We start from the raw sequence: 27,213 nt of genomic DNA, 5'->3' as shown, positions 1-27,213 counted from the left end.
ATGCCAATTTTCTGATTTTAGCAAACAACTGCTGATACCATCAATACGTCGTTATCTAATATAATGATTACAACTTAATAACCGTATTGCCTGTCCGAAAACTTAGTTGCTTAGAAAAAATCATGTTTTCTGCACTTTCAGTTAACTGTAAGAGATCTGGACTCATTAGTCGAACGGAAGCAAACAAAATACTATTTTTGTCACTTTTAGTAGCACCAATGGGATACAATGCCTGTGTACTCACGCGCGAGCACATATTGTCTAGATTCTCTACAACAGCCTAAAAAGAAAAAAAAAAGCTCAACGACATAAGCCGTTTGCTCTTATCTAAAATCTCAAACGGTCGCTTCAACAATTTCGCAGCAAGCTAAAAATCGTGCTTCTTTTTGACATGCAGCTACCTTCTAAGTTCATTTGTTTCTCGCTGTCTTCGTTATCGAGTAGGAAGAAGGGGAAAGGGACGTTCGAACGAGGTCGCTGAGCGTTTACGATGATCTACGACCGTGCGTCATCGTTCGCGGGCCAATCGGCCGGGACGACGATTCTTGCTCCGGACGATCGTTCCGCGTTTGAGCAAAGCAAAGGTCGGAAATGAACGAGGCGTCTTTGCATTAGAACTTGCTAGGGCATACTGGCGGATTCATCTCGCCGAAGACGTTGAGCTCGTAGAGTGACGCGAACACGATAAATATTAAGTACCAGACCATCAGAACCACGCCGTATCGTCGGTCTAACTTCCAGCCATTCAGGTGTGTCGCCAGTACAAGGAATAACACCGTCGATAGTAGAGAAACGGTGGAATATGTCAAACCTGATAAGAACGAGATATATAAGCGATATAGAGCACAAGTATGTATGTTTTGTAGATAAAGAGATTAAAAATATAAATAGATAAATCCACATACCTCTGCTGGTGACATTAACGTGCGAGCCGGGCTGTATCATAGCGGTCTGTATGAACCACGGAAGACCGAGGCATACCAGGATGTCGAAAACATTGCTGCCTACGGCGTTACTGACCGCCATGTCACCAAGACCTTCCTTAATGACCGCCAGTGAGGAAAGGGCGTCCGGTACACTCACACCAGCGGCAACGAAAGTCAACCCCATCACGGTATCGGGAATGCCCAGAGTACTGCCTGCAAATTCAATCGTTTTACTAACATGGCTCTATTTGCTGAAAGATGATTCAATAGCGAGTCAAATAATAGTGTTACCTATGATCGTGATCATCCACACCATTATGTAGCTGTAGAAACTGATCCAGATCATTGATATACAAAACGTGAAGGGGTACCAGCTCCGCCACTTTTCTTGCCGGCAATCTGGCATTGTCGCCCGACACATGAAGTGAATAGGATACACGAGGCCCCAAGTAAACAAAGTCCACTTGCTACCATCCGTCGGCATCACGAGCGGCGATACTTCGTTAGGATCGGGTTCCTTTGCTTTGTAATATTCGGGCTGCCTCGGTACTGGCGGCGGCTGCTGTTGCTGCTGCTGCTGTTGCTGCTGCTGTTGCTGCTGCTGTTGCTGCTGCTGTTGCTGCTGCTGTTGCTCAATCGTTTCTTGAATGCCATTTCCTGAAAAATAAAGAATACATTCAGATCTCTAAAAAAATATACAGAAGATATGAATAAACGAGATTATTTGATTACCTTCTTGATTCTTCATTTGCTCGGTGACCGGCGAGTTAGGACCAGTGTAGGATAATCGGTCCTCCTGTAAGGATCTGTAGCTCACCAGAGCGCTTTCCTCAGCGGGTTCATCGTCTTTCGGCAGGAATGGAATATTGTACGATTTCGCCCAACGTTCCAATTTAGCATTGAACGAAAGCGCCACGCAATAGACTGCGTACATGATTAACATGAAGAGGGATTCCATCCTGAAAGGCATTTTTATTTCGTCTATGAGATTTTCGGACATTTCCAACCGCAATCGGACACAATTGGATATATGACGATATTTACCAGGATATAGACTCGTTGTAAATCGTACCGAGCATCACGAGGATCGAAATGGCGTAGAAAAAACAGTCTCGACAGAGAGGCCACCAATTCAACTTTGAGGCCGTCGCGGAGCATAGGCCGCAAATCGATATAACGAACATTATATTGAAAACAGCGCTGCCAATAACGCCGCTGACCTAAAACGGAAGAATTTAATTGACAAATTTTGTATTGTTAATTAACGAGACGGGTACGTCTGGCTTACTCTGTCGAGCGACAGCCAGATTCATGTGACGTGATAACGAAAATAGTTTCCCTTGCGATTAAAACAAATGATTTGCTCGCGTACTGGCTTGCGTAATGTTATTTATGTAGTTTACATTTCATGACGTTTAATGAACGCGACGAAGCATGCAAGGCGCGATTAGGCAACCATAATACTCACTCCAATGTCGTCCTTGGCGAAGAACACACCGATGATAACTGTCGCCAGTTCGGGCGCAGAAGAGCCTGCCGCCATGAAAGTGGCACCAGCAACATCGGGAGACAGTCTCAGTTCTGATGAAGATAAAAGATATATAATGAATTTATATAATACTAATAAATTATATAATATAATATAAATATATATTATATGAATATATATATATATATATATATAATATAAATATTCAAATATAAATTATTTAAAATAAAATCGCAAAGATCGTACATCTTCTTTAACTATTTCAAAATCATGTCGGATATTGAAAATCTAAAAGCAACCTCTATTTCCAATTTAAAAAAAATCGGGGAATCGAGACACTGTCTTAATAACAAATCTCGCGACAGATCTGCGCAATGAAATACAATCCTCTTGCAAAATTATGCGTAAAGACGCTGTAACTCAACGCGAGTTACAGAATTATTGATTTCAACGTGATTGCTGGGGGAGAAGGGCGATTTTCACTCGCCTCACCTTCGCAGATCCTATCCAGGCTCGAAACGAAGTAATCATCGCAGACAATTGCGAGGCCTAGGAACGTGTAGATAGCAGCCAGAATGTGTATTATGAGCCCGCCGTGTTTCCTGGCTTCGGGGCCCATTATCGGTCGTGGAAACTGCTCTATAGCGGGCGCTGAACAGTTGGTCCTTCGTGGTCTCACCGTGGGGTACGGGTACCTCGTAGTCATTTGGATGGTTGGGGTAACCTGTTCCATTTACAACAAAATTAAAACGAAAGAAGATCGTACAAATTAATCCTCCAAAATTGACGTAAGTCTATTGGATTTACTCAATTACATTAAATAATTTGTCTGAAATTTTTGAATTATTGTTACTAAAGTAAACTTAATAATCATTCTTTTTTTTAATACAAATTAAATATGTCATTTTGACTACTTAAAGAGTCTTTTAGTCAACATATAAGTTAAATGGATTTCACAGACCCGTCGTCAGTAACTTATCAGAATTTGATGTTAGCTTCGGAGGATTAAATTCTTTCAGCATTCAAGTATCGTTCATTATTAATCCTAGAGTACGTATACTATACCGGGGTAAAAATAAATCTCAAAGAAATTTCAAACTACGTTGCTAAGCTAGCAGACATTTTCGGTTCAGAATTCAATTCATAATTCAATTTTACTTTTTGGAAATGGGGTCAGACCAGCCGATAGTGACGCTAGTCAGTCGTTAGTTGCTGAGTTATATGTACGTAATAATATTTCGTTCTTGTACCTCATTGCATTTGTATATTTTTGCAGGTAAGTAATTTTATTTACAAAGACCTAAAATCATCACATTTTACAACTCCACGAAAGATGGTATACGGACGTGTTTGATTAAATTGGATGTTCCACTGTCGGAAAAACCTTATGATGGCTCATGAGAGTATAGATGAATATGCTCGACGAAGCAGGCAATGGTGCTCTATAATTTTAATAACGCAGAGTACGCGAGAAGAGATTTCATCAAAACATTAGTAAAGAACGGATTAGTCCACTCCTTCATGTTTGATTACAGATTAAAAATTCTGCACCGAGACTTTTGATTAGCAATTGAAGAAATTCTGAGCATTGAACCCTAGAATTTTTGTATCCCGTTCGCTCGGCAAATTGGCAAGATGCATTTTCTACTCTAAAACGGACAAGTGGAAAACTCGCGTGGCTTGGAGCATTTGCCGAAGATCTGTTTGTGAAAACCACAGAGTTCTTCGTTATTATACCTTATACAATTTGCGTAATTAACAAAGTCTTTTTACAATTTTTTAATTATATTTTTCTCTGTATTTCCATTTTAATTTGTTTTTTATATTATTACTATTTTAATTCATTTTAATTAAAAAATACAATAACAAAAGAATATAGGGCTTTTTTAATAAATAAATAAATAACAAAGGCGCGTGGGTTTATATGCTCTTCAATTATTTATTTATTAATTTAAGTGTAAAAAAATTTATTAGTGATTTTTCGTTGTCTATTTTCCAATTTTTTATATTTGTCGACATTCTTTTATAACTACATGATTCTACTCTTTTAAGAGATTACAATAATGATTATTTTTTTATAGCCCAAACTGTCTTCTTTAAAACCCCGTTTAAAATTAATTAATTAGAAGAACGTAACCTATTTTTGTATGAAAAACATTTGTATGAAAGACTTTTCTGCATTTTTTCAACACTTTTTCTGTTCAAACCATTTTTTTAACCAACTTATAAAGCAAATTGAATTTAATTAACGTCATTCTCTTCCTTATTAAAAGACGAAGAGATTGAGCTGTCACTAAATTCTTTTATACATGTACAAAGCATTTTATGCTATAAAGAATGAAATATTTTTGTACCCCAGCGTGGCTTTAAATAAAGGCAAAAAATTTATAGCAGTACTCTAGATTTAATATAGATCGCTTGTTTATGTGTTTATAATTCGAGCTGTATCTTCGAGGAAAATTATAAAACTTCATAAAAGTATAAAACTCTCGTAATGCACGTTAATCCGTAGCAATAGTATCCGATGCATCACGCCTGACGGTGTTACGCAACTACCACGCATCGTGTATCGCGTATCTCAATTCTGATCTATGCGACAGCCTCTAATCTTGTTTCCTCGAGATGTTAGTATCCATCTGCGCTGCGAGATACAAGGATACCTATGGGGTGTGCAAACCACCAACAAGCAAACCGTCGCGTCGAGTGGAGATCACGATAGATAGCTGTCGATTAGCATTGATTACGCCTATGTCAAGCTCATGTTTCTCTCACAAAGCTTAAGAGTACAGCTTAAGTAACACATCATGTCGACGTTAAGAGTTAAATAGAATTCGTCAAAATTATATTGTAAATTTTATTGATTTTTGGTTACAATAAAATTCGTTAATAGAACACAATTTTTCTGCGTTCGTTGTTGCGTTTTGTTAACGAATTTTATTGTATTTCTGTCGATACAGTATTGACAAAAATACAATAAAGTTGATTGTGCATCCATAAGTTCTACACCAAATTTTATAAGAATTTTTTTGCAAACAAAAACTATAATTAATAATAAATAGAAATTAAATGAGAATAAATCAAATAAGAGAAAGAATCCTAGTTTTAAGTAAATCTTGCTACTTAATAATATTCACACACACACATATATGTAAATTTATAATACATTTTCAGTTCTATAAAAAAAATGTGTTATTTTTAGTAATAAATTGTTTGCAGTATTTTAAGATGATTATTATATCATTATTAAATTGAGATGATTTTTTTAATGCAATTTGTGATGATATTTCCAGGTTCAGTTTATAAATGTGTTTCGTCAAATCAATTTGGAACGCAGTTTACAGACAATATATTTGTAAATCTACATATAAATATTATTAAGCATCAAGATCCGTATCAACTGAAAATAGGATCCTTCCTTTTATTTGAAAAACTGTCACGCGCTTCATGGAATCTACATTTTCCATTTAACCGTCACGTCCGGCTAGCCGAGTATGTTTTGTACACTCGTGCCTTGACTTCATATTTTCGCTCCTCTGAAATTATTCTGTTAAAAGTATATTTTGTCTACTATCCGTTTCGTTTTCGTGTGGTCAATTATTAATCGAAAGAAGGAGAAGGAAGCTATCCGGCTATATCACGATAGAAGCCTACACTCACGATACTCACCGTAGTGGTGCTGTTTTGATCATGTTTCGGCGGTAGCGTTTCGGTTTCCTTTTTCGTGGTTTCTTTGATCTTGGTTACCTTAGACAGATCTCTCACGTCCGTCTCAGCTTTCGCGCGTCCATGAGCCTTCGACGTTTCGGTTTTCGATCCCTCAGCATGGCCCGTTTTCCTCGGTTCTTCCACAGCGACCGTCGACACCTCCTCTATCGGTTCTTCCCCCTCGGTAGAGATGATCTGAGATACCGGTGGCTCCGATGTCCACTTTATAGAACTCGATGACGGCATTACTGTCTCAGTCGAAGAAGGAACTTTCGTGGAGGAGACATACTGCACGAGGACGTAAATCAGTAAGAGGCCCAATCGTAAAGGCCACCTCCTGCGACGCGCCTGCAGATTACGCGACCTGCATCTCATTGTCTGCAACTGAACGAATTAACATTTAGTAATTATAGATTAGCATCCCTTCCTCTTGCTTTCTCTCTCTATCACTCTGATTTATGTGTTATTGAATTTTCGACTTTTAATTAACACTTGTTTAGATTCTTCTCCTTATATAGACTTTACATACATACACTGTGCCTATGTATATTTTGTTATTTTGATTTTATTTTATTTAAAATTTTCTTTTAGCTTATATATTTCTTTGTTACTGTAAGTTTTAGATCGTACGTATTTCTGTGTCAATATTATAATTGTGTACTATACAATAATGTGTTTTGCTCTTGAGCGGACTAATACGAGGGATCTATAAAATAGGCCTTCTACAATAAGCCATTACCTAAGTTTTAAGTATTAAGTCATAAGAAATTGACCACTCACAGTCGATTATTCTTCTCACATTCGATTGTGATTGATCAATTTCTTATGACTTAATACTTAAAACTTAGGTAATGACTTATTGTAGAAGGCCTATAATAGAAATTGTAGCAGCTATAGAGTCTTAAGTCGTAAAAAAATAACCAATCACAATTGAATGTGAGAAGAATAATCGATTATGATTGGTTAATTTTTTACGAGACTTTACGACCGCTGCGACTTCTATTGTATAGACCCCGCATTAGTCCCATCAGGAGGCAAAATAAATAGTGATTCTCATTTCTTTCTTGTATGAAAATATAAGCAACTTAAATCGGGATAATTCGAGCACGTCTCTTTGATATTGAGAAAATTCTATCTCTTTTGAATTTTTTTTCTTACACGATTTGAGGAGCCGAAATCCTCGAACCAATTCGGGAAGAGCGATCTTTATTGTATACAAACGTGGAAATGGAAGCAATTTCGTGATTGTATCGGTTTTATACTAAGTTTTATACCAAGTCACATCGAGTTACCTCGCACCCATTACGAGGATACGAACGACCTTCGGTGACGTGATATCCTGTCGTCTTTAAGACGGCAGACGGCAATTCCCTCGCGCGAAAACGCCCGTCTTTAGGATCGACTTTATCCCGGCGTTTCATATCTCAATCGTGCAGGGTCTTTACATCGTCCTACCTCTTATCGACGTTTCTCTTAAGTGGCAAGCATGTTTGCAAGCTCGAATCTGGCACGACTGTGTTTAGAAACAATTCCACCTGTGCCGCAATCATTATGATTATCGATGTCGCGTGCTCCAACTCGGTGGGAATCGCGTCATCGACGTCATACACGCAGGTAACATATGACACGGCACCCACTGTTCAGACATGTATGGATGTACACGTATGGCCTCTAAGTAACGAAACTATCGTCCGTATGCACGTATTGTCATTAAATACAACGCGACTGGGTAAATCGATGATATTCTCTCGCATGCGTAAACTATGTCTCTTTAAGAAAAGCGAACTTGTCTGCTAAGCAAAACGTTTCGTTTTGTTCGTGAGTAAATGAATTCCTAATAATGCTATACAATCTCTCTAATCTTTCCATTCTAACCGAATGATCGACATTTTTACTAAAAGAATATGACCTTTCAAACGCGAAATTGTTCGGATTATAGTAGCTGTCAGAAATTTTGTGCCAACATGTAATTTGACAATTTTTATCAATCTGATTTTCAATTTTTTGTTATAATCAACTTAAAAATATTAATTACGTATATTATAATGTATCAGATATATATATAGTTTCTCTCTACAAAAAATTACTATAGAATTAGAAATTTATACTATCTGTATAAAATTAAACTTTTTTTTCACATATGAAACAGCTCAATAACGTCATTTAAACTATAAAATTGTATTATCAAATATTTATATTTGTAATAATATTATATTTAATAATTTTATTTATGAATAATTTATAGCCCAGGTTCTAAATTGTTGTCAAGCTTTTCGCATTATTTTTAAATACAATATAGGAAATAATCATAAAATTAATAAAAATAAATCAATATAAGCCGATACAAGATAATGTTATAATATACATTATTGTTGTGTTATGTATATAATGACAATAATAAATAACGTTTTATTAAAAAAAATTTATAGAATTATTGAGAGCATTACGATATGATAAGTATAATTTTTAGTAAATAATATCGTATGTGTATGTGTGTGTGTGTATAACGTTTTACCACACATACGTCATGCGCTTTGATCGAGCAAAAAAAAACTCTTGGAATTTTTCTGCCAAATATTATTGAGGGTTGATGATTTTATTTTTGGATTTATATACAGACTTTAAACATAAAATATTTCCATTGTTCTATTAAGTACTTCGATTATATTATTGCGCTATATAATATTCAATAATTATCTGTAAATCTTTTTGCTTTACAATTTGTGGTTGAAACGTTATTATTTTATTTTATTGTCATTACTATATACAATTATTATACACTATTATCTTGTGTTGACTTACATTGGCTCATATTTTTATTAATTTTATAATTTATTCCTTTGAAGCTTTATTATCTTTTATATACTGTATTTTTAAATATAGACAAATCTGTGGTCTTTTCATTTAAAAAAAAAAAATACGTATACTACATCTTTGAGTATTTGTAGATTTGTATTTGAAAAGATTTTTTATATGAGCAATATATAATAGAATTACCCAATAGTCGAAAATTTTCGATAGCCACGGTCCTCTGTTTTTCGCGATTTCATCGCGAATTCGAAATTTTCGATATTCGCGATACAATTGATAAAAACATGCTACGCAATAAATAACGCAACATGTACATGTAAATGAGAAATATTCGCGGTAAAATTCCCCGTAACACATTTTCCGTGGATGTAATTAAAGCCGCTGTGGAGCCCTAAAATCCCTCGAGAGAGGATTTCCATTGGCGTGTGTCATGTCGCGCACGGAAATAATTCGCTGCATTACGCAATCGCAACGAGCACGATTCATTAGTGATCAAAGACACATATATACGCGGACATCCGCTATGGATGCGAATCGGGAAAGTCGGACGCGATAAAGCGATGCACGTGTAATCCCGCGTAAATGCGCTGTATTCATGCATACAGCGTAAAAGTGACAAGCGCACTCGAGGATCGTTATACGGTATATCGGTATATTGTCTAATTGCCGTCGGCAAAATTAATACGCATCTACATATACGAGGTGTCCAACCCGCGCACGTTGAAAGAGCGAATGGCTCTCCCCATGGCTAAAAAGGTCAGCGCGAGTAGTGGGTGGTTTGCCATTGGCCTCGAGATTTTCAACAAAATTTTTATTTTATCTTATACGACCCTCGACATAAAACTCTATCACGATAAAACTTGTCGACAGGCATTTCGAGTCCCTCATTCGCCGTTCTAAAATCTCGCTGGAAAATTCTCGATCTTTCGCGCTCAACTTTTCGATACACCCCGTATATATATTACAATTTTCGCAATGCGACCCGCACCCTCGAACGCGCTCTCTGTAAATATAACTTTTGAAATCACATTAATCCGGAAAGTGGCGTTATATATCAGCTTTTCTCTTCAATGTGAAAGAATAAGCCGTTAAATTAATCCCTTTTCCCCGACGGCCGCCGCGCTGGTTTCACGATTAACGTTTGCGTCGATTATCAATTTTGTGAAATTTATGCCGGGAAAATAGATGTACGTTGAAATTATTACACCGCACTCCGTAAATAATCGTAACCGTAATAAAGTGTATCTCGCATTACGACAATTCTGTCAATAGTGTTACACATCAATAGAAAACGCGCGTCAATAGAAAATCCGACAAAGTGGATACTACTATTGTATTATTGATATTAATTATGACAGACAGGTACATTCAATTCTTGTTTGAGCGATTCTTTCATATAGCAAAAGCCAATTTCGTTTATTGCAATCAAAAAGATTGCGTTGAGATAAAAATGTCGTGCGACAATAAATATAATAGATATAACGTAATGAAATGTAGCGTATATAATTAGATATAATAATAGATATAGCATATAATTTAATGAAATGTAGCAACTTCCATGCATAAAGAAAAATATATAAATGTTCATAATTCCTCTCTGCTTCTTTCTTTCTCTTTTTACGTATAAAAATCTCTTTTATATTATAATATATATATATCTCTTTTATGTATAAAAATACCTAACATGAAAAAAATACAATGCTACCCATCATAATAAAACTGCACGTGTACGATATGTGGAATCGATATACTTATATATCAGAATGGAAACTCTCAAGAATGAAAATACGTTAATTAGTGACGTATTATTCTCTCACGTATCCGTTTACAAAATCCTAATTGGACGTGATACACAGGGAGTCGTTTATGTGTCTTTAAATTAGGTGAAAATTACAAAAGAGCGAATTTATTAGAATATTTACAATTAAATTGCGTCAAATGAATTTTGCTCATTTTTGTAATTTTTATTTTGTTTCCAGAATTGTGTTTAAAAATATCACTCGATCATGTTATTCTTGCTTCAACATTCAATGAGCAACAAAAATAAAATTATATTCAAAGAGACTGGAGCAGCGTTTTCGAACGCAGTCCAGGAGATCGTTTATGTTGAAATGAGATAAAAATTACAAAGATTAACGACATTAATAGATATTCTAGTGAATTTACTCGTTTTTATAATTTTAAACTTAAACTTGAGATACACGATCGATTCTCTCGATACGTATTATGGAATTATATTCAGGATGGATTCTGATCGGAATTATTCAGTAATGCAGTAAATTTTTATTGTATTTTTTTATAGGAAAAATAGAATAATTCCGATCCATTTCGACTTCTATAGATACGCTGGTCGCCGCGTCGAGGAAGATGATGTTGGTAAAATACCGGAAGTCCTCGTTTTGTGGCCACTTTTTCGTATGGAAGTTGTGCTATCGGACTTTACTACTTGTTTGTATACTCTATTTGCGGTTTGCACGCTATACAGCCATTACGCTCATCTTACTGAAATTTTCACGATTGTCAAATAGCGAGAAGCTCTAAGCATCATTGTGACACAAAATTGCTCTTTTATTTTTTTTTAATACTAAAGAGAGTATTATTGAATTAGCGATTTCTTGAAATATTTCTTATAAATTATCAGATTTAGATTTTAAATTGTAATTTGACTCTTATTCGCCCTGTTTAACGTATTAATTATTATTAGGTATATAAAAGAGTCCTTGAAATCTTCAACTTATTTGATTTCTCATAAATTTTAATCGGAGAACCTATTTTATTAAAATTTTTCTTCTCTGTTTTATAAACAAATCAAAATATAACATTTCATTACAATCTTACTGTTTACGCGAGTTTAATCTCATGGTTAAACAAATTGCTAATACAATCCATTAGCTACTTAATGAAAAAAATCAACATCATTTATACATCACCCTGTCTCTTTCGCATTTTTCTATCAAATAACTTAAGAAAAAATCCGCGAGGAATAGATCTGTTCGACCCAGTTACATCTCTCACATTCTTCTTTCTTTAATGCATTTTTGCAGTATAAATATTTACAAGTAATTGCGCCTGCAAAATGCAACCGCCCCATTTTAGACGAGGAAAGTGTGAGAGAACGATCGCGAAACCGAGCGAGTCGTATTTCTCAGCGAAGGAGAATCTCTCTCGGGACAAATTAAGTAAAGATGTAAGGAAGATCCTATATATTCGCTCAAAGTAGGTCTTAAGTAGTGTCTAATATTTTTACGAATTATATACAATTTTCAGCTCAAACGGGAGAAACTGGTCGCAAGAAAACTGTCGTTTGCGCGCCGGAAAGTCACGATGTTCCGTTGTGAAGAGAGACCGAGACCTTCCGCGCGTTTTCGATCTTTCCGAAGCGATCTATCCTTCGATCCTCGGCACATCGATGAGACGAGGGAACCAAGCGATAGGATATCGCTATCATTCGCTCTGATAACGGGAACCGATAAACGAACTGATGACCCAATTTTTCATGCTCCGACAGATCCGAGATTCCGCGCGCTCCGTTATCCGGCTTACCCCTTTTTCGCCGTGCATCGTCGCCGTCTGCCGTGCTCCAGTCGGAAGACCCCGAGGGTGTACGGCGCCGGATATAGGTAGCGCGGCACTGATAATCAAAACTAGGGTAGCGAGACGATGCGTCCGCTGTCGCCGTGAGCTCCCTTATCACTTCGTCACGTAACTCGTATATCCCACGGAAAGAGGAGGGAAAGGAAGTGGAGGAAGAAGATGCGAGCGGGTGAGGGTGGGCCCGCGTCTTGCTCGTCCGCGACTCCGAAAGTCCTCCTCGTTCGAGGGTCGCCCGCCGCCGCCGCCGCCGCCGCCGCCGCCGCCGTCGTCTTCGTCACGATGTTCCGTCGATCCCTTCGTGATCCGCGTGTACGATCGCGCGCGTGTCCCACCGGGATCAACCGGGCATCCCGGTGCCGCGCACACGTATTTACGCCCCGCGGCTACGACTCGGCCGTCCCCCTCACTGTCGCCGTCGTCGCGGTCTGGTCTCGCCGTCTCGGCGCACGGCCATCGTGCGTGTGTGTATCATGCACGTATCTCTCTCTCCCTCTCGCCTCTCCCGTTCCCTGACGTGCACTGAGTCTCTCTCTCTCTCTTCCTCCTCTACCTTGCATCCCCTCCTCGTTCCCTTTGACGCGCGAGCGACACGCTGTGGCGCCGCATCCTCGCCCTTCCTCCTACCCCCCCGCATCCCTTTAGACCCTTTACAGTATCAGTGCTCGCCTGATGGGGTGGCTGCTCACTGCCCTCGCGCGATTAAATGTCACCGTTTTTCATCGATCGCATATCGTCTTTTATCGATACGTTTCCAGTACGGCACAACGATCGTTATTACAATTTTTTAAGTGATTTCACTAATTAATTTAATTCAATACCAATTGCTGATCCATACTGAGATAATATTGTGATATTATCTGCGAGCGCGATTCATTGGCACCTGAAAGAAAATTCGGGGAATCGCGCCCCCAATTCTAACCCACGCCTACGCGCACGCTTTCGTTCCCTCTTCGCTCAACCCCTCGTCTATCCCGACGATGCACCGTGCTCCGACGACGGTGACGTCAGACGCTTGCGCGTGATACGTCACCGGTTCATCCCTCCGCACCCTCCTGATCGTTCATTGCACTTGCTCACTTATAGGGGAGGAGGTGGGGGAATAGAGAAACTGATGCTACTTTTTTAGATATCGATAGAATAAAAATTGTTATTTTTTTTTATTTACTAAATTTTCCTCGTAATTAATAACAAATTCGGTTAGACTAGTGCATAATATAGTTGTACATAGAATTTAATTTGTAAAAGTAAAATGTAAATATTTCAAATTGTAAAATAACTGGTTTTATTCAACCACACAACAAAATGTATTGACGATGGTTCAATCCGTTTTTATATTTAAACATTTTCATGTCGATTTATGTACAAACGGCTTTAATATGCACTAGTGCGCGTTAAATGCGATCAATCGAATTCGCTAGTATAGATTGATATATATATATATACACACACCTATATTTGACGTTTCGGCATTTTTAACGACTGTCATCCAAAAGAAAAGAACGATCGAGTTTTTTTTTTCAATATCAAAATTGTGCGAATTACACTTTCAAATTTTGAATTAATATCGAATAATAATTTATAATCTGTGACCGAGAACGTTCATTGCTCCCGAGATTGCAAAGTCGTTCAACCTCTTTGTGAAAGAACCGCGGCTAAAATTATCGGGGATGGCGATATAACTCTGTATTATTGAACCATAGACTATATCCGACCTGGCATTGGCGCCAAATATAGCGAGATATCCGACATTGCGACTTGCGATATATGTTGCTTGTTGGAGCTTCGGTTAACTCGAGCAAAGAAATATTTCGAGTCAAACTCGCTTTGCGCGGAAAATTGTCGAAACGGTTATATGTATAAAATTTGATCAGATTTTCATGATTTGGATAATTTTATCCTGTCGAGATTCCAATATCTGTATTTAATTGTAGAGTTAAGAATAAAATACAAAGTAATATCCATATAGAATATATAAATATGTCTTATAAAATTGTAAAGTAACTTTCTATGTAAAATCTGATGAAATTTTCACAATTTGAATCACTTTATCCTGTCAATCTTTCATCAATGTCTATATTTAATTATAGAGCGAGGGATAAAATCCATAATAGGATTCGTGCAGATATATACAAATATATCTTAATTTCTTACAGGTAAAGGACAAATTTTATCCATAATTGTTTTTATGAATAAGAAACATATAACTAGCTTGTTACATGGGGTTCTGATGGAACTTTACGGAATAACCACCACTGTTGGAATCCTTCTGTAATTCAAAGTTATTCGTGGAAAGGCCGAAAGGTTTCAAAACCATGTTTCCTAGATCTTTCAATTTACCCAACATTTCTGTCTTCAGTTTTTCGTTTCTTTCGTCAATTAATGGAGGTAACCTCTGAAAAATAAGCAAATGTAATATTAATAAAAATTACAAAAATATAATTTTGCTTTTTAAACATTTTTAACTTTTGAGCATTTAAATTTAGCAATTATAATATCCATAAGTAATATACTATAATATTTGGTACTAAAATTGCTATTTTATAAATTTAAATTAAAGCTTTAAAGAAAGGAATTTACTTATCTCATTTTTTGAGAACTCAAGAAATGAGATCAACTAATTATGTAAAACGAAAATTAATTAAATAAAAAACTGTTATATATATATATATATATATATATATAATACAACAGTTATTCATTGTTTGGAATTGTTACTTAAATGTATCAAAACTTTAAACGCATTTTTTCGAAAAATTAATCTTTATTACAAGCTGCATTATAGAACAAAAATTCATATTTTAAATAAATAATATACATTACCCTGATAGCGTAATTAGCTTCTGTGTGACTAGAATCGAATGTTAATACTTTCTTGTAATCTTCTAATGCCTCGTCTAATTTCTCCATCTCTTCATACAACTGTGCTCTTCTTATATACGCTTTTACATAATTTGAATTTAATTCAATAGCTTTGGTACAATCAGATATCGCCGAATCTTTCTCTGTCTGAAAACAATAACTTCTTAATAACAGCTATAAAATATACAAACATGCAGTATTAATCGATGAACGCATCTTTGACAGTCACCTGACATTTTGTTTTTGCTGCTGCTCTATTTGCATACAATATAGATCTTTCTTTGCTATATGCTAAAGGACAAGTTTGCAATCCTTGTGTGTACTGCGATATCGCTTGTACATATTCGCCATTTTTAAAAAGTTCGTTGCCTGCCTGTTTTAGAGTCTCTGCTTCACTTTTCAATGCCTGCAAAAATTAATGGATTGCAACATACAAAAAATAGTAATAGAAGGGTGCTTTTCAGAGACACAGATGACAGTGTAACACAGCGAATCATATTATATCCTTATAGCTTGTCAGTCTTAACCTTGCAACAGCATATTTATTTTCAGCACCTTAGAACTATATATTATTTATTTGTGATAGACTTGATTTTGAGGTTCTCAAAGTGCTAAAAAATTTTATAAAAATTCTAACATGTTCTTTAAGGTCTGTACTACATTATTCTGCTATATAGATATTGGAAAAAGTTTAGAAAAGTTATAAAAATGACACAAGTATATATGAGAAATAAGGACTGTTAGAATCTAATATATATATATATATATGCTGTTGGAGGGTTAAACAAAGATGATTTCCTTTTGGTGACACAAATCAACATACAATTATTTATCTTTGTTACTTATTAGAATGCCAAGAAAGATAAAATGACATTTGTGTCACTAAAAGGAAATGAAAAGCTCCTAATAATAAGATGATTACTGTGTTACACTGTGTTCTCTTGCTAGAAAGCAAAAAAATATTGTAAAGAAGATATCTTTAAAAATATCATAGACATACTTCTTGCTCACTTTCTGTGAGTAACAGGTCTCTATCCTTAAGCAGCTCCTCGTCTACGTCCTCCTCTATATTTTGTGCATTATCATTACTATCCTCATTGCATTCTTTATCTACGACGTCCCATTGATCGTCCTTCGCTCGCGCGTTCGCATCGGAAGAATCGTCCACTCGGATGCAGGAACTTTCTAGATCTTTGGTGAGTTCTTCTATGACCTCTTCATTAGACAGCCTCTGCGATTTGTTGTTCGAACTCGCCATGTTACTGTTAAACGAAATGAATTTTTTACGGGAATAAGAACAGATGTGTCAATGCGTGTGGAGTATCAATAAATTTGTACATGTAAATCAGCTGTGCGACGAAAATAACCTGAAATTGATCTTGAATAAAAAAGAAAATGCATACACACACACACGCGACGCCCTGATGCTTCCTCGAAGTGTCTCTCGTGACGAATGGTAGATCGCGCTTGTCGTTCGATTTCCAGCCAACTTCGTTCAGCTGCATCTGTTTTTCGTAACTACACTGAATTGCACTTTCTGCACTTGAAATTACAGGCTACGGTTACACTACTACATCCACAGACATCTGTGACTACACGCTGTGCTTACAGATGTACATATATATATATATATATTATGTAGATATACGTCAGAAGTGGCTGCACCTAAGGGCTGCACTGAACTACATTCACTTTTATTTTGTTTTTATCAAATTATGTACATACATACACGTGTCTATTTCATTTTAAGTATGTTTAATATACATACACTAAATGAGCTATATAAAGAATGGGGCTATGATCAAGAGTTTGAATAAATAAAATTATAGTTTATTAATTATTAGTACAATTAATACTAAATAATTAAGAAGTATATACTATTTAAGTGTAATAAATAAGCTATCAACAAAATAAGTTAATAATTTTTAATTTAATTCAGTTAATTTCAAATATGAGTTAATTACTATTAATAGTTTATTTTGTAAAACATTATTTTAACTTGTATACACTTTTTTACTATAAAATTTTTAAGTATTAAACAAATTTAAAAGAAAAATTTTAAATTCAAAATGAATTTAGATAAAGGCTTCAACGAATAAATTCAAATAAAGTTAGAATAACAAAAGGCTATAAGGAGCCAAGCCAGTTGATGCTTACAATTATATTAACAATAAAGTAAAAATAAAAATAGATATTTATTAATTAAGTTATCTTCAGTGTCCAAGAAAGTATCCACATTTCTCAATAGTATATATCATATTTTTCTGAACGCAAAATGTATTTATAAGATGAGATTGATGCATCTTCGGTGATATAATTCACTAATTAGAGCGATTTAAGAAATTAAATTCTATCAAAAGATTAAAATTCTTACATATAGTTAACAATATTGGAAATCTGTCGAGATATTAAAATTCTTACATATAATTATAACAATATTGAAATTCTGTCGAGAGATTTAAAATCTTATACATATAAGGTCAAAACGTCTGTTTGTTTATTAATAAATGTCTAATTTTATTTTTACTTTCTTAATATAATTGTAAGCATCAACAATTGGCTTAGCTCCTCGCAGCCTTAAAAGAATCTAATAGCGACTACGTATATATAATGCACATTAAGTTTGTTTTTTATTATTTAAACTCTAGTTGTTTTTTGTTCATCCTAGTTTTTCTTTTCTTTTTTTCCTTCCAACATCTATTCCCTGATAGCAAAACCGACTATAAAACCGTAGCCATCTGCGTCCGCATTTTTGCTGACAGTGACATGTTTTGCAGCAGATTGGTTGCAAAAACCGAGCAGAGTTTGTTGACAATTTCTGATTGCAGAAAGGCAACAAATTGTAGACAGAGTCTGCGTATTACCAAATATTGTCAGCAGACTCTGTTCGGTTTTTGCTACCAATCTGCTGTCAGATCATGTCGGCAGACTCTGCTCGGTTTTTGTCACCAATCTGCTGCAAAACATGTCAGTAAATGTTGTCACCAAATCCATAGCCAAATGCAGACGCAGATGGCTACGGTTTTGTAGTCAAGATCTGATCGAGTTTGCTGCCAATTTGCGCGCAATTTGGCATCATTTTGCTATCAGAGGGTAGTAAACTGCTGCCAAACTGCTGTCAACGTTTGCTGACATGTTTTTGTCAGCAGACGTTGACAGCATGTCAGCAGGTTGGTAGCAAAAACCGAACAGAGTCTGCTGACAATACAGACTCTGTCTACAATTTGTTGCCAATTTGCAATCGAACATTGTCAGCAGGTTCTGCTCCAAATCTGTTTCCGCAGGCTTTGCTATCAAGGGTTATTATTCATATTAATGTGCGTACTCTTCATTTAAAAAAAAAACATGATATTATATAATGCAACCTTCAAAAACATGCAGGTATTTTTCGTAGCATTAAAGGAGTTAAATCATTTTATAGATCTAGCGGTATAGAAATTTAAATGTGGTAATTCTATATAGAATTTAGAAAGAGTTCTGGGTTACCTCTTACATATCTTTATTTTAATTCCAGATTATTTGTTATCTCTTATTGCCTTATTCTATAACATTTGACCGCATCATTATATATTTTTCTTACGTTTTAAAGAATATAAAGACACAATAAAAAATCAATTGACCTATATTTACGTTAGTGGTAAACAACATCTAATTTTATTTTACAATTACGTATTTTTTTTTTTTCTTTGACGTTCGTAATTTGTTCCTACGCAATTCTACTCGTTAGAATTTTAAACGTGAGGATAGATATCACTATCAATGTCACGCGTTCAACGATGGTGCATAATTATTTTTCCGATCGGTGGGACAAAAAAATCTTGGGTGTAGGCAGGAATTGCCGCGCTCAATTTGCAGCGAGCCCCGGTCCGTAAATAGTGCCGTATGGATGTCGTAATCATATAAAACGGTCAAAACTGATTAGTGCGATAATATAATATGACGCGATGTCGGTCGAGCACCTAGACGATCAAGGCCATCAACCGAGTAAATATATGTTGATAAATTGTGCGCGAGAAAAAAAATTATAAGAGAGCCGCGGGGAAAGCGGAGAGGAAACGCGCGCTTTTAGTAAACACCTCCGAGGTGAAATTTCTATAGGCGTTCGTCACGGCGTACGAGTTTCGCGCGAATAAATATTTCAGCGTGATGAAGAATGATTGATCGATCGTCGGCGCGACGTTGAAGGCGCGATTGCAATTGGTGTGAATTAGGAGCATAAAAGAGAGAGGGAAAGAGATCAATGATGGAGGCGAGAGAACGGGATGGAATGGAATTTGGTTTGTTTTTTCTACATAGGTTTTTTGTCCTCTAAGAAAGAAAGTACTTTTTTTTTTAGTATCATTTTTCACACACATAAATACATACGCTGCAGTATGACAATACAAAAAAAAGTAAGTGCAAAGAAAATAAAAGAATGTGGTATGTAAAAATAAAAAAAATATAAGCTGACGAAAGAGATAAGAAGTGGTAGAGGAGAGGGGGAGGGCGCGAGAAAAAAGGATAGAACGAGAGGGAGGGGGTATATAATATGACGTATGTGTACGGGCCACGTCGCGTCGCTCCGTTTCTGTCGCGCAAACGAGAGGCGCGAAGTCACGATCTGTCACGAAGGCGGTCTATGTCCTGTGTGTGTGTGTGTGTGCGTGCACTGTGTGCAGTCGTCAGTGCTGGCCAGTGCAGTGCCCGATGCGGTGTAACACCTGTCGTACGTTTTCCGATGCGGCGAGCGAGACCGAGTAGTAAACGCAACGCGGTGGAGTTCCCGTTTACGCAGTATAGTCCGCTCGTAGAGCCCGGCGGCATAAAGTGCCTTTTCTGTTATTAGGGTCTTCGCTAAAATGGTGAGTCGAAAAACCTTGTGATGGCAGAATGTCAGAAATCGCTCCGCGAGACGGAGAGGGTGAATTGAACGATCTCTCATATAGGTCAGATGGCCCAGTTGCTTAAAATGTTTAAATGTTAATTGTCAATTTTTCTCCGTTCAAGATCTCGGAGCGATTTCTAGTATCGTGGACATAAAACTTACTATAGTTAGCGCTAAATTTTCCTTCTTTGTTTTTTCTACTCCCTTCTCTCTCTAATTTGCAGTTAAAGAAAATTCGTAGAACGCGTCGTGCGTCTTGTTATGCAAATACAGCGGCGTTTACATAAACACAGTGTGATTATCATATTTCAGTTTCAGAGGGACGGAGTGAGACTCAGACAGCACACGACGAAGAGAACGTCGACTGAATTACCTTACGAGAACAGGATCGCTTCGAGGAAGCAAGATATACTGCCAAATGATACCCAGCATCTCCTCTTCGTTCTTACATACTTCCTCTTCATGTCCTTCATTATAATAGTCTTAGAGAGAAATCTGCCCGATCCGATTACCATTGGCACGGAAGGACTGCATCCTGGAAAATTCGTCGCCGAGCGAGCTCGTAATCATATCGTGAATCTTACGTCGATTGGACCTCGTATCGCCGGCAGTTACAAGAACGAAATCCTAGCTGTAAAATTTCTAACGACAACGATCAATAATGTGATGAGAACGGCGCACGAGAATCATAGGATTCTCCTTAACATTACAAAGCACAGCAGCGCATTTCCACTCAAGTTTCTCGATGGCATGACCAATGTCTACAGAAACGTACAAAACGTTATTGTCAAAGTCGGACCTCACAGGCCTACAATGCATAGCTTGCTGCTTAATTGTCATTTTGATACGTTTTTAGAAAGCCCAGGTAACAAGCGTCTCCATGTATGATAGGTGACGCATTCTTATTTGCATAAGTAATTGTTATTTATGTAAAAAAAAACAGGTGGTTCTGACGACGCCGCTGGTTGTGCTGTAATGTTAGAAACTTTACGGATAATAACTCAAAGCCCAAGAATATTGAAGCACAGCGTTATATTTTTATTCAACGGAGCAGAGGAAAACTTATTGCAGGTATATTAATTTGATATCTAATCTTGATGGATTCTGATTTATTGATTATTTCTAAAGCCATGATAACATATTCTACACTCGATGTAGGCATCTCATGGTTTTATAACACAACATCCTTGGGCAAAAGATGTACGAACATTCATAAATTTGGAGGCATGTGGTGCTGGTGGTCGCGAATTATTGTTTCAAGCTGGACCTCACAATCCTTGGATTCTTGAGGTACATTATTTCGTTATTGTTTTCGTTGCTATTTGTTAGCATTAAACTTAATTTTTTATGACACGTTTGTCAGGTTTATGCCAAATCCGTACCATATCCTTACGCATCATCGTTAGCTCAGGAAATATTTGAGAGTGGTATAGTACCTGGTGATACAGACTTTCGGATATTTAGAGACTTCGGAAAAGTTTCTGGTAAAAAAGATTTGATTATAATACGATTGATAATATATTACTAGAGAAAATGTTTACTTTAATATATTTAAAATTTTATTTATTTAGGGCTGGATTTTGCATGGTCAAAAAATGGCTATGTGTATCACTCTAGATTTGATAACGTTGATCAAATACCGCTAGGAGCCTTACAAAGAACCGGAGATAATATTCTTGCATTGACACAAGGAATAATATTCGGAGATTATTTATCGGACGTGATGGATGTGGAAGAAGCACGGGGTAATCTCGTGTTCTTCGACTTCTTGGGCGCATTTGTTATTAGATGGCCACAGTACATTGCTAGTACAGTTAATATCGCCAGTATGATTATAGCTGGGTACTCTATCCATTTGAATATGCAGAGTGCACGTAGAAGTAAGAATATATAATTATTATTTAGATCCGGCTGCGCCAGTAGACCTCAAATCGGTTCTCGTTTTCTCGAACAAATCTGAGTAATACAATCGAATTCTGCGTTATCGGATACAGATATTAAGAATTGGATGTACATGAGATATGTGCTGATGTGCGTCGGAGTAATCATGGCTTCGTGGTTGGCATCTATGTTTTCTTGTACATTAATCGGCCTGATTCTGACCAAGCTGGGAAAAGTGATGAGTTGGTACGCAAGACCGGCGTGGCTGTTTTTCTTATATGTTTGTCCAACTGTTTTTGTGTCAATGATCATATTCCTGCATGTTGGCTCGAGGCAGAAAAAAGTAAGTACAATAATAGAAATGTCGCCTACAATTTTGCTACAATAATTACGTGTTTTAAGTTGAATATCATCAATAAAAATAGATTAAAAGTTTACTTGAAAACTTATCGCAGCACATACAAGTAATACTAATCCATGATTGTAGGAAGTTGGTTCTCCATGGATTTTGTATCATATGTACTACGACGCGTATTCCCTGATATGGATGTTGATTCTCTTCATATGCGTTTTATTTGGAATACGATCAGGCTTCATACCGCTTCACTGGGTTTTATTTCCATCACTTGGAAATATTGTGCGACACAATTTCTTTAACAAATGGAGAGGTAAGGACACTTGGAACTCATTTCTTATAAATCTTTTTTCTTTATACACTAACGTTTTTTTATATGCTAACCTTTTTTCTGTGTCAATTGTAGACTGGAAATGGCTTTGTTACCAATTGGGGTCGTTAAGTTTATCTTACATACAGTCGTTTTATTTAGCGCTCGGTGCTCTCTATCTCTTCATCCCAATAATGGGACGATCAGGTGGCAGTATTAATTCTGAAGTTGTAATGGCTAACATGCTGTCGATATTATTCTGCCAACTATTATGCTTCACGGTAAAATATTAATTGCTTTAATTTTATTCGCATAACATAATTTGTATCTTTAATTTGTACAATTGTCTTTTAATCTATTGTAAAATATAACTCACAATATTTTCAGTTGCCAATAGTGCTTCTAATAAAGAATGCAGAACGAATTATAAGTGTGATTGTTGGAATTTTCTTAATTGCTATTGCTGTGTTAATTCTAACACCACTTGGATTCCCTTACAGTGGTGATCCGTTGTCGCCTGCTCCACAACGATTTATGATCGCGGTACAGTTATCTTGTGTTTCTTGAATATTCTTATTTGATAGAAGGTAGTATAGGTTCATTGTATGCAGATATTTTATTTATTGTATCTTTGATTTACAGCATAGTCAACGTCAGTATTACAATGTAGATGGTAGTGATAGATATTTTGGTACAGGATACTGGTTAGTGGATTTAGATATGAATAGTCCTCACAGTATAGAATCGATAGTACCTGAAATAGCTGCCGCGACGCCAACAGTCAAGGATTGTGAGAAGGAATTATACTGTGGTTTTCCATATTTAATGCCGGTTACAACTTTCTTGTGGTATATATCGGAATCGGTAGTATATTATTCGATTATTAAACTTTACATGAATTGAGAGGGCTCATTTTATAGGAAAACTACCTGGATACCAGGACCCGCTCCGCTCATAAGTATTCCTACAAATCTTGAAGTAATTTCGAAGACTACGAAACAGAACATTGTTAATTTTACTTTTAACGTCACAGGTAAGATAGTCAAAAGTTTAAGTACAATAATTTAAATTTTACATACGTGTTTTAATAAAATAAAAATCAAATGTCTTTTGAATTATTTAGGCCCTGACCACATAGGTATAATTTTGTCTCCATACAAAGGTGTTCATTTAGAAAAATGGTCTATACTTGATGGGAAACCATTACTAGGTCCAAGGTGGAACGATAGAGAGACTTACTTTATTTATTACGCATGTGCCTCAGATTGCGTGCCATTTACATTCTCTATTGAACTGAATGTAAGTTTGCAAGACAAATATGTATTTTTTTTTGTTATGTTATACCGCGTTGTGCGTATCAGATTAGAGATTAAAATTGAGATTAATAATGAGATTAAATGTAATATATCACTCATGCGAAGTGTATTAAACTTGATATCATTTTTTTCTTCTGAGTGATTAATTTCAATCTCAATCTTTAATCAGATATAGGTTTTACAATATTTTTGCGATAAAATAACAAAATTTTGTGTTTAGGTATCTACGAAACAAAAAGGACCGTGCTTATCCATCGCATTAGCCGGACACTTTTTACACGGCGAACATCAAAAATCTTTGAGATTTAAGAAATTTTTGGCACAGTTCCCGTCATGGACTGTCATCGCTCCCTGGACAGCGTCATATAAGTCATGGGAATTATAAGATGAAAACAACAACAGGACAATTAATGCGGTAAACGTGACTAAAACAAAGCAATATTGTCCTATGGCAAATCATCTCATGAATTAACAAAGTAGCCTACTAAAATAATATGCTTTCGACACACGAGATACAAAACCTAATGCCATGGCGATGTAATATCGTTTGAAAATACTTAGATTTAGCCTTCAAATACTTCCTAAGATATTACGACTGCAGTATCGAGAAACGTTATATGCGATAGAGAATGGAACGGATAAAAGCGTTACCATTCGGAGTTTATATATGAATTTTTTACTTGCATATATTATCATTAATAGAGACGATTTCGAATTAGCTTAAGATATTGGATTCAGATTTAAATCCTAAAAAAATATCTTAAAAAATTATATATATATACATACATATATATATATATAGAGAGAGAAAGAGAGAAAGAAAGAAAGAGAAATAATATATTAAAATACATTGCCTGAGCGTTTTCGAAGGTGATAACTACGATTATTTTTCGTAGAAGCGTACGATAATATTGCATATCATAAGCTTTAGACTGATTCCATGCGTTATCTTTCGATTTTATAATTTTCACAAAGAAAACAAATATCGCGCGATAAAGGAGAAATTCATTAAAATTTAAAAATTCGAATTATATTACAATATATAGAAATTGTGATTGCATGACAGAGAGAGAGAGAGAGAGAGAGAGAGAGAGAGAGAGAGAGAGAGAGAGAATGTGTGTGTGTGTGTGTGTGCGTGTACGTTCTCTTAGTACGCGCTTCAAATTTACTGATCAAAATATCAGTACTAGTTCAAGTTACTCTTTCACGCGGGATAACTAGATCAATAATCGGGTGGTTAGCGCGCACACATTAGTGTGTATTATCGAGTATGTTTTACAAAAATAATGCAAGTGCTGTCTAAGCATTTATAGACTATAATACGTGCTTTAATATTTTAGAGTTTGCATAAATGCAAAAATTCACAGTTTGCTCGCTTATCTATTATTCGCTATAAAATACAGTCGATGCTGTCATCCACACTAAAGTCACTTTATAATCAGAGTTTCGATATACACTACCAGTATTCAAAATCTATAGTGTACGTTATGTGTTTTATAGATATGTATACTATAGTTAGTTTTTCAGTACTGGCTCACTACTGGTAGTGTATATCAGAACATGGTCATAATAATACAGTCTAAGTGACAGAACGTACGAATAGTACTTTATATTTACGTCGTGATTGTTTAGATATCATGATGAACAAAAGTTACTCGAGGTACGAGAGATAATCAAATGCGTTTTAAAGAAATTTTATATTTCGGATAGTATATAATAGAAAAAATTTTTAATATACGCAGATACGTACGCACACATGTATGCAGAATATACCTAATATGTTGCATTTTATTCTTAAGTTTGAATATTTTATTACACGAATATTGCATGCCAATGAATTTTAAGAGTCTCGATTAATATCAGCATCTTGTAGGAGGGTTTACTATTTGTATTGTTTATAATCACAATCTATGAACCATTCCTCTTTTCTCTAGTTCTAAGGACAAAAAGAATCCATATTTTTAATAGCATATCAAACAAATTGAGACTTGACGTAAATATTCCTGATACGAATTAACGATTTTTAGTAATTTTAGGGACACTACTATTTCTTTTTTACTCTCGCGTTGTACTAAAGGTATCAAGCTTATTTTTAATTAACTTAACTTTTCCATTTCTCTAGACAGGTTTCTTCTCGATGAAAATTTTTTTTCTTTCGCCCACATTAAAAATATTTTTTACAATTACATATCTGCTGGCATACGAAATATTTATTTCGTAATATAAGACACAATATTTTGAATGAAAACATCTATTGCACATTAAGAGTAATTATTCTAATTCTTCTAACGTCGTTTTAAAAGGGACAGTTTTCTCCTTCTCTTTCAAAATTTGTACTTTACATCAACTTTTCTCAATGTATAACCGAGCATCTTTGTCATTTAGTGGACACAGAAGTTTTATCTTGAACTAAATCATAACAGATCACATAGTATCTATTTAACAATTTAAAATAATAGAAAATACCGTTTACGCGTAATGGAAGTTTTTTTCTACCAGTCTATATCGAGATATATCGCTGAATTTAATAAACGCCTATTTCACCGAATTGTTTACTTTACTAATGCTTGACACAATAGTGTATGAGTACATTATATTGTGTGATTTCACTAAATTTTTCTTTCTCGGGTAGGAAATTGTATAAAACATTAGTATTAAATAGTGTACGCGCGTTATAAAAAAATTCATTATAAAAAATAATAATTTTATATAATATAGTGGAAAGAGGTAATAGCAAAATATACGATTTTAACGAATTAAACATTTTTAATATAAAGCGTATTGAAAAACGTTTATGTAATATATGTATATTTTTGTATGCGATTAAGTTTTTTTTGTTACGTTTTTATATTTATAATATCTAATGAATTATCCATACTAGACTTTTAATTATTTAATTATTCATCGATTTGTTCGTTAATTAGCTTGCAGCACAAAGTTTAATGTTAATTAGTCAATAATAACGCTAATCTCAATTGCACAAATTTATGATCGCGATTCTATCAATAAATAATATTTAATTTTTGTGCACAAAATTATAATTAAGCGATACTTGATAATTTTTGTCATCTCATGACATTTATTACGGCTTGAGAATAACTGT

The 27,213-nt window shown here is 35.5% G+C and overlaps 3 protein-coding genes across 6 annotated transcripts; 1 reads left to right on the top strand and 2 right to left on the bottom strand.

Annotated features, from left to right (window-relative positions):
• Positions 1-463: 463 nt before the first annotated feature.
• LOC108779626 (probable sodium/potassium/calcium exchanger CG1090) lies at positions 464-12,492 on the bottom strand. Its single transcript, XM_018547083.1, has 9 exons — positions 12,475-12,492; positions 6,082-6,504; positions 2,908-3,139; positions 2,395-2,507; positions 1,971-2,146; positions 1,659-1,885; positions 1,218-1,583; positions 906-1,139; positions 464-811 (listed from the first exon to the last, which is right to left on the bottom strand). Exons 1-9 carry the CDS (start codon positions 12,490-12,492, stop codon positions 612-614), a joined length of 1,989 nt encoding a protein of 662 aa, XP_018402585.1. The 3' UTR covers positions 464-611.
• A 2,126-nt stretch (positions 12,493-14,618) lies between these two features.
• Positions 14,619-16,825, bottom strand: Ttc1 (Tetratricopeptide repeat domain 1). 4 transcript variants are annotated; one of them, XM_018547079.1, is made up of 5 exons: positions 16,788-16,825; positions 16,385-16,646; positions 15,614-15,790; positions 15,346-15,531; positions 14,619-14,917 (listed from the first exon to the last, which is right to left on the bottom strand). In XM_018547079.1, the coding sequence occupies exons 2-5, from the start codon at positions 16,640-16,642 to the stop codon at positions 14,738-14,740; spliced, it is 801 nt and encodes a 266-aa protein (XP_018402581.1). In that variant the 5' UTR covers positions 16,643-16,646; positions 16,788-16,825; the 3' UTR covers positions 14,619-14,737. The 4 variants fall into 4 exon arrangements, with proteins under 4 accessions (XP_018402581.1, XP_018402583.1, XP_018402582.1 ...); XM_018547081.1 differs by having other exon boundaries at positions 16,792-16,823; XM_018547080.1 differs by having other exon boundaries at positions 16,752-16,822.
• A 3,253-nt stretch (positions 16,826-20,078) lies between these two features.
• On the top strand, positions 20,079-24,923 carry LOC108779616 (endoplasmic reticulum metallopeptidase 1). The gene is made up of 14 exons (XM_018547064.1): positions 20,079-20,225; positions 20,561-21,113; positions 21,192-21,319; positions 21,407-21,538; positions 21,612-21,732; positions 21,820-22,128; positions 22,243-22,472; positions 22,617-22,797; positions 22,891-23,075; positions 23,182-23,337; positions 23,437-23,642; positions 23,715-23,827; positions 23,918-24,093; positions 24,331-24,923. Exons 1-14 carry the CDS (start codon positions 20,223-20,225, stop codon positions 24,493-24,495), a joined length of 2,658 nt encoding a protein of 885 aa, XP_018402566.1. The 5' UTR covers positions 20,079-20,222; the 3' UTR covers positions 24,496-24,923.
• Positions 24,924-27,213: the final 2,290 nt, after the last annotated feature.

The sequence above is a fragment of the Cyphomyrmex costatus genome, unplaced genomic scaffold (assembly GCF_001594065.2).
Source record: "Cyphomyrmex costatus isolate MS0001 unplaced genomic scaffold, Ccosl1.0 scaffold602, whole genome shotgun sequence".
Classification (NCBI taxonomy): domain Eukaryota; kingdom Metazoa; phylum Arthropoda; class Insecta; order Hymenoptera; family Formicidae; genus Cyphomyrmex; species Cyphomyrmex costatus.
The sequence above is the reverse complement of the archived record's forward strand: the minus strand, read 5'-3'. Positions and strand labels throughout refer to the sequence as shown.